At 40.5% G+C, this 13913-nt stretch overlaps 1 protein-coding gene across 6 annotated transcripts in view; it reads right to left on the bottom strand.

Moving 5' to 3' along the window:
- Window positions 1-13913, bottom strand: part of LRP1B (LDL receptor related protein 1B) — a 1123330-nt gene that overhangs the window by 568044 nt on the left and 541373 nt on the right. For all 6 annotated transcript variants that reach the window (XM_072122223.1, XM_072122226.1, XM_072122225.1 and 3 more), the window contains exons 8-9: window positions 4041-4263; window positions 1173-1344 (exon numbers count right to left, since the gene is read on the bottom strand). In XM_072122223.1, the coding sequence (XP_071978324.1) occupies window positions 1173-1344; window positions 4041-4263 (395 nt within the window). The remainder of the gene's footprint in view (window positions 1-1172; window positions 1345-4040; window positions 4264-13913) is intronic.

Here is a 13913-nt window from a genome sequence, read left to right as displayed (position 1 = left end):
TCAGAAGCAAGAATTTGTAACTAGTTTTGGGTTGACCTGAAGTTTGGGTTCGAAGCGAACCTTGTGGATTCAGGTATCCCGGATCCGACCGTCAACTTCATTAGTCAGGATCTGGGACTGGTTCAACCCTCCACTGTTAAGGCCTGCAATCGATGCTGGCACTTTTCATGGCGGGATGAGAAAGCTGTGACTTATCGAGTTCACGCTGGTGCCGAGGCAGCAATTTAAATGGTGCTGGTGATTTTGCCAGTGGCATTTAAACAGTTAATACCCATGATCGAGCTGTTACCAGTTGGGGTAAGGGTTTGTTAAAATTTGGGCTAGGCCAAACCCTTTGTCATCCATTTGGCCAGTCACCTGCACAAGAGTTTCTACAACTATCCTTCTCTCTCCACTCATCTTAGTGTTATATATATGCTGTTACTCAGGGCAATTTGGATAGAATTACATGCTATTCAGCTAAGAAGATTTGCCAAGACCATTCTCAAAGATTAAAGGCATCTTTTTACACTTTAATATCTGCTTTCTATCATGTTTACCCATAAATAGGAATAAGCAGACCTGCAATGTCCGCTAAATCAACAAAAAATAAATGGTCCCTCTGCGATAGGATCAGGTGTATTTCAGTTCTTATGAAACATCCACAGGTTGCTTAAAAACATGTCAAAACGCTTCTGGCATCTAAGTGCCCTTAATCATGACTCTTGATGAATAGGATGCATAGCGTGAATGAGCTGGTTTTCCTTGTTTCATAGGTTCCATAAACCAGACTTCATCCAGAAATTGAGGTTCAGGAACAATCATCCTAAAAAAATACATGCATTTGGTGTTGGGGCTAACAATTGTGATCGGTAAGTATTGAGTAGACCCCATCATTGACACTTAAATGGCCCTGTGGCATTTAAAGGATTGACACCCACAATTGGGGCACGCACTGAGTGTGGCTGCACTCAGTAAACCCGAAACTGAATGGGTGCGTTCATCACTAGGCATAAAGCAACTGAAGCGATTGCTTGTGGCACCACGGCTCGTGGTGTAGAGGGAAGCTATGCTGGCAGAAGATGCTCTATGTTCTGTGGAGTGTCTGAAGGCCAAACAGTTCTTTAAATTGTAAAATAACAACAATAGATGTGATCCATCATATATGACCCATTTATCCCTTTGGTACCTACCAGAAGGTTGTGTACGTTTATGATAAATTTTTATACCACGGGCATTTTCTAGTATCAGTAATGGCTGAACATCCGTGTTATTGAATCTGTTAATTTTCATGATATTGGAACTGTCCAGGTTGGTAGTATACAGATAGTTTTCAAACAACGATAATCCATATACTTGGCTGACCTGCAAAGACACGAAACAGCTGTGATTCATCCTGTGAAAATAATTCTCAAGATTTTTTTCAAATAAAACTTGCCTTGGCATTGGTTTGTTTTCTACAGAGTAGCCCCATTCATTTGAATAGAAACTTAAACTTGAATCGAAAAAAAAAAACTAAATAAAAATATATCCAAAATACTAAATATGTCAAATTAAATAATAATAAAAGAAAAACAAAAAAATATTTCTTTGAAGTTTTTTTTTTACTATTTTAAAATAAGTTATTTTTATGAGCAAGAAAATAATTTCATCATTTACATGGGAGCGGACCCAGATATCTGCTGATTAATAACTTAACATCTTCCTGGAGTGGAGAAATGCCAACCATGGAAAAATATGTTTTACTGGAAATAGTTTAAGATTTACTGGTGGATGCTCTATCTTTAATTACTGTAAAAAATACACAGATCTTATGAAATATAAAGGTCTAGGATTGGGATCCCTTATTTATTTCACTCTTGTCCAAAGCGTGTTATGTTTCTCATTGCTAATCAGAATAATTTTACATAATTTACATTATTTATATATTTTTTATTATTTATGTATATAACGCACAGTGTAGTCATATTATCAAGCTGTGCACCTGTGTGACATCACATGACCATAGACAGGAAGTAAACGACTTAGCTTCCTGTTGCAGGACAGCAAGCAGGAATCTAGAAAACCATGAAGAAATTGATAGAGCAAGTATATTGGAAAATTGAATATCTTTTAATTACACAAATATTAATTATTCGTTGTAACGTGCTCAAAGTGGACAACTCTTTTAATGTCCGAAAGAGTCCTCAAAAACTTTCAAAATTTGCTACTGATGTATCTCATGAGTTGTGTTACAACTATAGAATCTGTGTTATAATTCAAAAACAAATGTAAAAAAATTACTGTATATTTTCTTTGTAAAAAAAATCTGAACTACATGGGGTAGAAAATTTGGAAAATGAACTAGACATTGTTATTGAAGAGAAAGTAAGGAGCTCCTTTAATGCCAGGAGCCCTTGTTGGTATTTGGTTAAGATTATTCTCATAAATATCTAAGAAGCAAATAATGTAACACTTGTGCCCACATGAAACAGCTGCTAATTACTTCCCCTCGTCTGTGTGAAGCACACACTGCCAGGCTTCTCGGTTTTGCTTTTGGAAGTGATAGTAATAGGTTTTTAATTTCACGGCTATCCCTCAGGTTAAGACAATCACAGAGAGATTTCCAAATGATTATATTCTCTTTATATAAGAGAAACCTAAGTTCTGCCCTTAATTGTATGAAGCCACCGAGGGGATGAATTAGCGCAATAAACCAACAAGGAATAATTTAGACACCAATGAATATTAAAGGTGGGGGGTGTATTGCTTCAGGGAGTGAATACTGTAATGGGGTCCACAAATACCCCATGTAACCTCAATGACGTTGAATAAATAGCAAGAGCTAGAGGTTTTTCAACAAAGATGGGGGCATGTCCCTAAATTGAATAGAAGAGGAAGAGAAATGCCTTTAATTTGACCATTAGATAGTATTTCTTTAAGTTATAGTGTCACTTATTTAGGAGATTTTAAGATTTAAGGTATTCACGACCTGGATTTTACTGGATTGCCGCACACCGCGAGACCTCGACTGCCTATGTCTTTGGCCACAGCTAATGTGCTTCTGGTGTTTTAACTGGTGTCCTATAAGCGACGTGGGCCAGCTGTTATCTACATTGGGATCAAAGCAAAAGGTAACTGCCACGTAATCCCTCAGGAGCAAAGTACAGATCCAGGTATAGGGGTTAAAAAGTGAATACCAGAAAGGTTCAAGGATAATGCTCTAAGTGGTGGTCTTAAGTCAAACTTGTGGAATAACACTGATCATTATAGTTATAGAGGTGTCATTGGAGAGACAGTCTTTACTTTTCTGGATGAAAGTTAATTGATGTACCATTTTTTAGGGAAATGTGACCCAATGGGGGTCATTTACTAACGGCCCGATTCACGTTTTCCAGACGTGTTACCCGAATATTTCCAATTTGCCCCGATTTCCCCTGAATTGCCCCGGGATTTTGGCGCACGCGATCGGATTGTGGCGCATCAGCGCTGGCATGCACGCAACGGAAATCGGGGGGCGTGCCCGAATGAAAACCCAACGGATTCGGAAAAACCACTGCATTAAAAAAAAAAAATCTGTCGCGGAGCTTGCACTTACCTTCACTCAGCCCGGCACGGTGAACTCCAGCACGTTTCGATGCTTCTCAGCGCAGCAGCGCCACCTGGTGGACGGCAGAGGAACTACCTTAATGAATCCCAGCTGGACCCGAATCCAGCGCAGAGAACACGCCGCTGGATAGCGAATGGACCGGGTAAGTAAATCTGCCACAATGTTCAGTAAAACTCTTGTTTTGGGTGTACTGGCCATATATATTGTGGAGATAGAACGACACAACAAAGACCATGAAGAAACTGGTTGGAGAGGTGGTGGACAATTGCTAGGACATTACCAGGAATTACCAGCTAGGCCTGTATTCATCACATCAAGTAGACCTGGTAACCCCAATTTGTCAATTTTTTTTAATTTTCACATTGAGACGTTAAATCATCAGTATTATATAAAGAGTTTTTTTTCATCCATGCACAACTTTTATATATAACAATTAATAACTTTTTTGTCTGGTGTCTACACATCAACTCACCTCTTGCCCATGAAATATTACATGTCTGCTTCTTCCTTCATAATCCACTACCTCAATAGTGTCCAGGTAGATATCTGCCCAATACACCAGTCTACTAACGAGGTCCAACGCGATTGCAATTGGTTGCTCAATCTTGGATACAACTATTCTTGTCCTATTTCCACCATCCAGATCGCAGCGTTCAACTTTAGCCACGTTGCCATAATCTGTGAAGAACATTTTCCTGTGGGAACAAAAACATAAAACTTTGTGATAACACGAGGACACTGTAACAAAAATATTTAGCTCAATTAATAAAATTTTTACTTTTCGCTTTACGGATTTCAGTACAAAGTTACTAGTGTGTTACATATTGCCTTCTGTTGTATAAGATGCAATATATAAATATATAAAACAAATATCGTCTGTAGACAAAAGCATCTCTATTTTTTGTAGAAAAAAAACTTTTTGTAACCCATCGAAAGCTAAAAACAAGAGAAAAGTGCTTTAAATTTTTGCTTTAGCTTTCAGTTTCATTTGCACCTACATGAGGTAAGTGAACCTACGTATTAATAATGTATTCATAGTGATATTATGGCAGTGGTCAGCTATTGGCTAGAACAGTCACATGATATGTGAAGCCAACCAATTGTAGCTCAGGAGCGGTGGTATTTCTTTCAGCCAAGGTGCCAGCTGGTTTGGATAATCTCCCTGGGAAGATTTATGCAAATTAACTCTACTTTATACAAAGTTACCTTTAAGGTCAAAGTCTGAGCCATTAAAGAGCCGTGAATCATCATTGGAGGTGACGTTATCAACTCCAATGAACACATCTGTTTGGGGGTCCTTGATCTGTGCAGAACACAAGGCAAAATATTGAGGGGAAGATGGGGAAGGGATTACTCTGAGCAGATGCCATCTTGCGATTGTCGATCCTCTGTACCGGCAAAGGGCAAAACCCCCCCAAAAATCTGCCCATATCTCTTCTTTTTGGAGAAGACTCTTATTTGAATCACAGTATATAAAAAAATGTTAAAAGGCTCCTTTATGGGTCAGTCATTGACTTACAGGGTAGCAACATGTTACAAATAAAAATTTAAGGCAAATTCAATGATAATCCCCATTTAAGAAAGACATGGTAGACCATACAATTCGAAGCGTTGTTGGTTGCACCAATTACTTCAGTGTTTAGATATCTATGTATCCCTGTTGTAGTAATAGTTACCCAAATAAAGGTAAGAATATTTTTCTTATCAGATTTTACGTCACGTTTCTGGCTGATCTGGCAGGTAGAGTTTTCTGTAGACAACAGGCCTTCGTATTTGCTTCAACAACCTTTAATTTGGATGATAACTAGGCTAATGATATGCAAATTACCTCATTGCATATGCATAAGATACACTCTCAAAAGTCAGTGTTTAATGTGTTTTGTTGCCCATCTGTGCATTACATAACATTATAAAGAAATTGTACCACACTCAAGTGAAACAAAGAAGATTGATTGGTTTCCACCCCCGGTACTTAAGAGGTTTTGCAAAGCGGTTGCATTAGCGTTACTTATACCGGCAAAACCCCAGCTCACCCATATCTCAAAGAACATATTGTTGTTTTTAGCAGATTATATAATCTGGAAATGGCCTCTATGGAGTCAAAACTTTCCACAATGCTGTAAACGGCACAGTACAATCTAAAAGCAATTTAAGAGATCAGTGGAATTTCATCTCCGACGTAAAATAGATTTTTTTTCTTAAAACTTACCAATTTTATGAAAAGTAAATACATAAAAATGATGATACCAGAGGAAACCATAGAGGTTTACTCTGATCACAAGAAAAATGTATTAATTAAATTCATTTATACAATTTCTTAGTAATCAGTGCTCTAAGTTTTTGTAACCAATCATGTTAATTAGGCTCTTTTCTGTCAAGTGGGTGGTGCTTGGCTGCCTACTTCACCCCAAAACAACCAACCTGAGACTAGAGATATTGGGGCAGATTTACTTACCCGGCCCATTGCGCATTCTCTGCAGTGGATTCGATTCCGTTAAGGTAGTTCCTCCGATGTCCACCAGGTGGCGCTGCTGCGCTGAAAAGCATCGGAACGCGTTTGAGTTCACCGAGCCGTGCTGAGTGAAGGTAAGTGCAAGCACTGCGACAGATATTATTTTTTAAATGAGGCGGTTTTTCCGAATCCGTTGGGTTTTCGTTCGGCCACGCCCCCGATTTCCGTCTCGTGCATGCCAGCACCGATGCGCCACAATCCGATCGCGTGTGCCAAAATCCTAGGGCAATTCAGGGGAAATCGGCGCAAATCGAAAATATTCGGGTAGCACGTCGGGAAAACGCAAATCGGGCCCTTAGTAAATGACCCCCATTAAATAGAAAAGCGAAAAACACTGGTTGATAAGTTGTGGGCAATATATTTCTGCCACTCCATCAAGTCTTATAATCTACTGGTAACATATTGTAGAAAACTGCACCGTGATTTCCAAAAATATTTCTTAATTAAACTGTATGCTAATGAGGCAGTTGGTGCACCAAAGTCATGTCCTCAGCACCGGACACTTATTTCAATGTCTCCCCATGCTTCTTGTAAGACAAATCTCCTGCTCCTCTGATGGAGTGGGTAGTGGTCCAGGCAGGAATAGTAGTGCTCTAGGTGCTTAGGACACCAGTTTTATGCACCAACTGCCTCATTAGCATATGGATTAAAATGGGGAAACTGATGAAACTGCATGATAACAGAATAAAAAAATAAAGATGTTTTTAAAATCTTGGTATACTTGGGAATATGGTAGACTTGTAGTAAACGCAACCTCAGGAGAAAACATAGTGGATGCCTAAAGGAGATGGAGGATGACATGACAGGGATTCATGTAAGGATTCATGTAGGGATTGCCTTTTTAATGTGCCCATTTAAATGCCACCAACACCTGCATATCAGCATTTAAAGGGTTACCACCCATGATCTCTACCAGCTCCAATCACAGGTATTAGTGATCAGTTTGGGTTCTGGTACCTGAACCGATCTGGGGTGTTACCAGGAAGGGACAGTTCAAACGCTGAACTCAAACTTCTGGCTGAAATCTAGGTTCGGAGACCCCAAAGTTATGGTTCGGTTCCGCTCATCCATAAGTATGAGGTGTAGTATTCTCAGTCTTTTAGAGATATCAGAATACTGAGAAAATCCACTTCTAAGAAATTCCCTTTTAGACTACTAGGTCATGATGACAGGTATGACCATTCAACGAGAGTCGATGAATACTCAGTCCCGACCTTGAACATAGAACTTTGCAGCCCTATATTTAGCTCTTGGTAGAAAATGTAAAGAACGTAGTAATTGTTACCAAGTAATGACAGTTGCGATTGCAAATGATGGAAAAATAGAGATGAATCTTTTTTTTTTTCTAAAAGGGATTGTTACATTTTTTTTTCCTACGACATAACAAAACAACCTTGATGCGCATTATTTAAATGTGTAGATCTCCTCATTCTCTTCTCGCCGTAATTGCAGAGTATATTTCTTTCACATCTGAAATAAAATGATTAAAGCGCTGAAAGTAATCCGGCAAACGGCTCCGCTCAACAGTTATCACATTCATCCTTGGTTAATTTGGCACTCTGTCTAAATACATGAAATGCACTTCACGTTAAGCTGCATAATCAGCTCCTGATATTGGGTTTTTACAGAACACAGAAGAATTTATTGTTATTTTCTTTTTTTTTTTTTTTTACTGAAACAAAGTGCAAAGTTCATTTTCTTCTAGGATGATCTTAAAGGGAACTTAAAGGGATTTTGGGGGCTAAAAATAATGTAAGTATATCAATGGGATAGGATGGAGATATCAGAATGGAGGCATCCAACACTCAGCACCCCCACAGAGTTTTTCAGACTCACCCCTCCAGATAAAACCATCCCAGATGTAATCCCTTTAAAAGGTGCTGGCAAAGTGGCGCGTGGGTGTCGCCATTTAAGTGCCAGCTTTTAAATCCATTTAAATGGCATTGATTGTGGGTGTAAGTGGCCGTTTAGGCACCAGGACGTAACCTTTTTTCAAGTTTCGGCCAAACTTGCCGAATCCTAACCCGATTGGGTCTTCTCATCCCTTATCTCTACCTCTTTTTGTATTCTTTGTGTTTCAGCTTTAAAAACAGCTGATCTGTGGGGTGTTGGGTAATTAACCCCCCAGAAATATTTTTAGCCAAAAAGCCCCTTTAACTTGCATATTTTGCTCACCTCAGTCCGATATGGTGTCTCCTTTCCCCGCTGATCTCTGTTGGTATACAGTGGATCAAATTGATTGAGCCTGTATTAGGCTGAAGAATACACAAGCTGTCATCGTAATGTAGGGGCTGAGCCCCTGTATACCGAAAATGGCAGAAGGTCATGGGAGACACCACACTGAGCCAGAGCCAAGGACTGAGGTAAGTATAATTTCTTTGTTATTCTTTCCAAAACATTCCTATCCCAGGCAATCCTTCTTTAACTGAATCCAATATCTACTTTCTACATCCTCTTCCCTGGTGGTCAACATACTGAAATGTACTATACTTTATGTCTGAATGTATTATACCATATGCATTTTTGCATACATATACTGTACATTTGATGGAAACAGTCAATTCTTAGGCAGAAGTCTTGCAATATGTTATCTGTTCCCCTATCAGTTTGTCAGGAGGTGTGATCAAGCAGTCAATTGCTCTACAGCACCACCACAGGTGAAACTAAGAATTACATGATGCCTATAGAAATCAACAGGTTGTTTGTGTGATGCACAGACATGCTGAGTCCTCCAGAGAAGAAGACATTTTGCTCCTGATCATTGATGGAGTCTTGAGTGGAAGATGGCCTCTATTAACTCCTATGTAGAATATTACAAAGTGGGTTTTGTAGGACTCTTAAATACATGGATAAATCTTTGAAAAAGAATCCGCAATCACTCATCTAGAAAGTGATTTTCAGACAGGACTGCAATTGTACATGGATGAAAGGACCATTTCAGGTTGTGTTATATCGCTCGTCAATTAAGGGCACGTAAGTCGCTGCGAACTTCAATTCTCCGATTCCCATCCTCGTGACACTCTTATCTGAGTCTCTCAGTTAATTTATGCACACATCTCGCTGTCTATAAATTGACCATGAACAATTCTCATTCACCTTGATAGAAATGCTAAGATTGGATTTACATGAAGGAATGCGGGAAAGACACAAAGCTCCATAAATTACTCAATGGAGCTAAAATAAAAGTATTTTTGCTGTAAAAGAGGAGAATATTTTTCTATTGCGGCGGCTCTGATGTGTGGAGACATAACGAAGCGTTTAGATGTTCTGTTGTCGGTGCTCTGGGTCTTCTACAGGTTTGACAGTCAGAGATGCAACGTTAATGAGTGAATTGCATCAGTGCGGGGATTTATTAAGGCTAGCAACTTTCTTCAACCTACTCCACTCCAAGTCGGAAGGGAGGGGCATGGATTGGGCCACGCTGGGCTGCAGAGTGGTCCATCCTGGGGCGAGGACACCCTGCACTGGCACATCATTGCCTGTTTCAGTTCCTTAAGTAAGTTAGAACGCAATTCAACCTGGAGGCTCGGAATGTATCCAACAAACATCCGAGCACATGGGGATGACAAGAGAAAAATATTGCCAACAAACCCTATCCGCTAGAGTAGTAGTAGAGGTAGTAGTTATGCACAACAAAACCCATGGAAATATCATTGTAGAGCTGTGGCTTACCTTCTTGAGCCATTAATAGGGATGAACGGACCTGAATGGCAATGTTCAGGTCTGAGATGAAAATTTTGGGTTTTAGACCCCAAAACCAGTCTTCAGCCACAAGTTTGGAGACGGTGTTGGACTCACTCCAGCCCTGAATCCAAAAAGGTTAGGTTTGGCTGTGAACTTGAACAGATCCACTCATCCCATGTTATTAGACAAATTTAGGAATTGCTCCATTTTAAAATTGTGCAAAAATTTGTGGTATGAAAAATGCTTCACAGGATCACCTTAAAGAAGACAACAAACTGCGAAGTGACTGCACCATTTTATGAGATTTTTAGAGAACTAAAAAAATACTAATCATAACTCCACCCAAGACCTGCAACAGAACCCGGCTAACCCAGGCAAGTGCCAGGGCCCAAAGGTGCTAGAGGGGCCCATTCAGACACCTAAACAGCCCACGGATCAATTGTACCAGTGTTGCTTTAAGACACAGATACAAATGATCACCTTTTGGCTCCTATTGCCATCTGCCCATATGTTGCACAGATTGGGCGCACAATGCAAAACTCACCTTGCTCCCCCGAAGCGGCGTTCCCCACTGTACGTGACAGCTCTGATGTCATCACATTACATGTGCCGGCTTCAGAGCCAGGATGTGCAGTGGGCGCATGCTGAAGTAAGAAGGTGGCTGCTGGCACTGCTTCGGGGGAGCAAGGAAAGTTGAGTAAAATATTTTTTCCCAGTGTGGGTGAGGACAGTGTGGGGCTGTTTGGTTACTGGGGAGGGGGGCAGTGTGGCTACTGGGGAGAGGAAAGTGTGGCTACTGGGGGGGGCAGTGTGGCTTATGGCGGAACAGTGTGGCCACCGGAGATATAGTGTGGCTTATGGGGGGTGAGGACTGTGTGGCTACTAGAGAGGAGGGACAGTGCGACTTATGGGGGTGAGGACAGTGTCTACTGGGGGGGGGGGTCAGTGTGGAGTGGAATGTCAGGCTACTGGGGGGATAGTGAGGTTACTGGTTTATGGGGCATGGTGGGGCTACAGCGGGACGTGGCAGTGGAGCTACTATTGGTGTCGTGGGGACTGTGTGGCTGCAGCCGGGGGGGGGGGGGGGGGGCAGTACGGCTACTGGGGGGAGAGACAGTGTGGCTACGGAGAGGGGGGCAGTTTTCCTACGAGGGGACAGTGTGGCTACCAGGAGGGGGTAGGGTGGTTAGTGGTAATGTGGAGGGGGCACTTCAGTGGGGACAGTGCGGATACTGGGTGGAGGCAGTGTTGTGCTGGGATGTGAGACTGAAAAGGGACCCATTAAGGCTCTGTCACCCAGGGGCCCACTGGAGTTAGTCCTGCTGCTCCCCGTGGTATGTTTCCTACGTACTGTCTACCAATAGTTCACTTAAATCTCTGATAAAATAAACCCAAGTCCCAGCTAAGATGGAAAAGTGCACAGAACCCAATGAAAGCTGATTTATATTAACCATTTCCCTGCAGCGGAGCAGCACAGTGGGTCCTCCAGACACTGAAGTAATCCAGAAGTCATTAGCATCGCTGCGCTGATAACAATATGTCGGCTGCGTGTCACACACTTTATAGATGGGGGGCATTAGGGGGCGCCGAGAAAACTTTGCGTGTTATGTTAATCCAATGCAAAGCAGAAAAAAATCCTGCACTGAGACTCAAGGAAGATAAGCGGCCGATGTACAGTGATTAATCCTGGAATATTAACCACCTCATGCCTGGAGAGTGATAGGTGATTTGGGTCGGCATTTATCTGTTATTCATATACATTAGCAAAATCTTAATATAAACAGAGTCCCTTATCTATCTATCTATCTATCTATCTCATATCTATCTATCTATCTATCCATCCATCTATCTATCTATCTATCTATCTATCTCATATCTATCTATCTATCTATCTATCTCATATCTATCTATCTATCTATCTATCTATCTATCTATCTATCTATCTCATATCTATCTCCTATCTATCTATCTATCTATCTCCTATCTATCTATCTATCTATCTATCTATCTATCTATCTATCTATCTATCTATCTATCTATCTCCTATCTATCTATCTATCTATCCATCTATCTATCATCTATCTATCTTTCTATCTATCTATCTCATATCTATCTATCTATCTATCTATCTATCTATCTCATATCTATCTATCTATCTATCTATCATGTATGTATGTATGTATGTATCTATCTATCTATCTGATATCTATATGTCTATCTTTCTACCTATCTGTCAATCATTACCTATGACTTATTATCCATAGCTAAGGGTAAAAATCCGTTTTGTCTATTTATGACTTTTTTATCTAATACAGTTTTCCTTCTTTCAATCTTTTTTCTGTATTCTTTCATCTCTCTATACAGTCTATTTGTATCTTCTTTTAAATCATCGCCCTCATTATGACTTATCATCATTATGAATATTGTTATCAACACTGTCATTATCTCACTCATCATTATCCTTACTAAACCATTCATCGCTATCATTAATCTTTAACATTGCTATTTTCATCATTACTATACATGTGTCTAACTAATATCTGTCTAACTAAACTGTTATCTTATCTATCAACTTAACTATTATCTATTTATCTATCTCCGAAATGTCCTAATGGAATAAACATCACCCTTGATTTTTTGAACTCATCTTGGAGTGCTGCCTATTCTTGGAAACCTACGGCTTGGCACCCACCTCTTACCTACTGTGCTGCTCTGGATATTTTTCATACTATCTATCTATCTATCTATCTATCTATCTATCTATCTATCTATCATCTATCTATCTATCTATCATCTATCTATCATCTATCTATCTATCTATCATCTATCATCTATTATCTATCTATCTATCTATCTATCTATCTATCTATCTATCTATCTATCTATCTATCTATCATCTATCTATTTATCTATCTATCTCCTATCTATCTATCAATCTAAAAAGAAAACCATGGGCCACATTTATCACTTTTGTGCGCCTAAGTGTAGTAGTTGCGCCTAAATTCTGGCGCACTGTTTTGCCAGAATTATCACAAGCTACAACCATCTGTGATAAGGTAATTTCCTGCCTCTTATTAATCACTACGTTAAAACAGTTTAGGCGCAATGTTAGATTCGGGCAGTTACATGTGATCCTGCTACAAGCTCCTCTCTGCTTCTCCCACAGCCCAGAATGAAGATAACACTCACAGCAGCACCCAGGTGTGTGACACCCAGCACCCAGTGACCTCCTCAGCAGCACCCAGGTGTGTGACACCCTGCACCCAGTGACCTCCTCAGCAGGGGCTTCTCCTGGAGGGGATCCCCCAGTGCTGGTCTCCTGCTGCACCCCTGTAATTCTGCACAGTATCCCCCTCAGAAACACTGGTGATACTGTGCAGAATTACATGGGGGACACTTGTCTGTAGTATCTGCAACATTCTGCAAAGTTCTCTCCTCTCTTGCTCTGAGCTCAGGATTCTGCAGAATGTTTTGTAAATAGAAGGTGATGAACTGTAAATAGAGTCTGCAGCTCCTGTCTGCAGAGTATCTCATGTCTGTATTATATGTTCTAGTGTCTGCAGTGTATCTAATGTATCTATTATCTGTTCTAGTATCTGCAGTGTATCTCATGTATCTATTATATGTTCCAGTGTCTGCAGTGTATCTAATGTATCTATTATCTGTACTAGTGTCTGCAGAGTATCTAATGTATCTATTATATGTTCTAGTGTCTGCAGTGTATCTAATGTATCTATTATATGTTCTAGTGTCTGCAGTGTATCTAATGTATCTATTATATGTTCCAGTGTCTGGCTGAGCTCTGCTGCTAGAAATGAGCTGTTCTGCAAAGGGGCTCAGTGCTTTCTTCTCAGATAACGCCACCTTCGGGCTGGAGTGTTTTTGCGCCCGTTTTTGCACCTAAATGAAAATGTTGCAAGTGATGAATATCATTAGGCGCAGCAAAACATCTGGATTGGTAAGATAGATGAGGGAAAGCTGCTTATTTTTGCTGCGCGGCTAGTTTGGCGTTTAATCGCAAAAATGGTGCACCTGAATGAAAAGGCGCAAAAACAACAGAAAAAACGAGTGATACATGTGGCCCCAAGTCCGCGCAGTGGAGGAAAGCCTCAATAGAGGGTGTGCAGAGCCTTCCTGGATCCTGGCAAG

Source organism: Engystomops pustulosus, chromosome 8 (genome assembly GCF_040894005.1).
Source record: "Engystomops pustulosus chromosome 8, aEngPut4.maternal, whole genome shotgun sequence".
NCBI lineage: Eukaryota > Metazoa > Chordata > Amphibia > Anura > Leptodactylidae > Engystomops > Engystomops pustulosus.
Note: the sequence above shows the minus strand (reverse complement) of the source record. Positions and strands in the feature narration are given on the sequence as shown.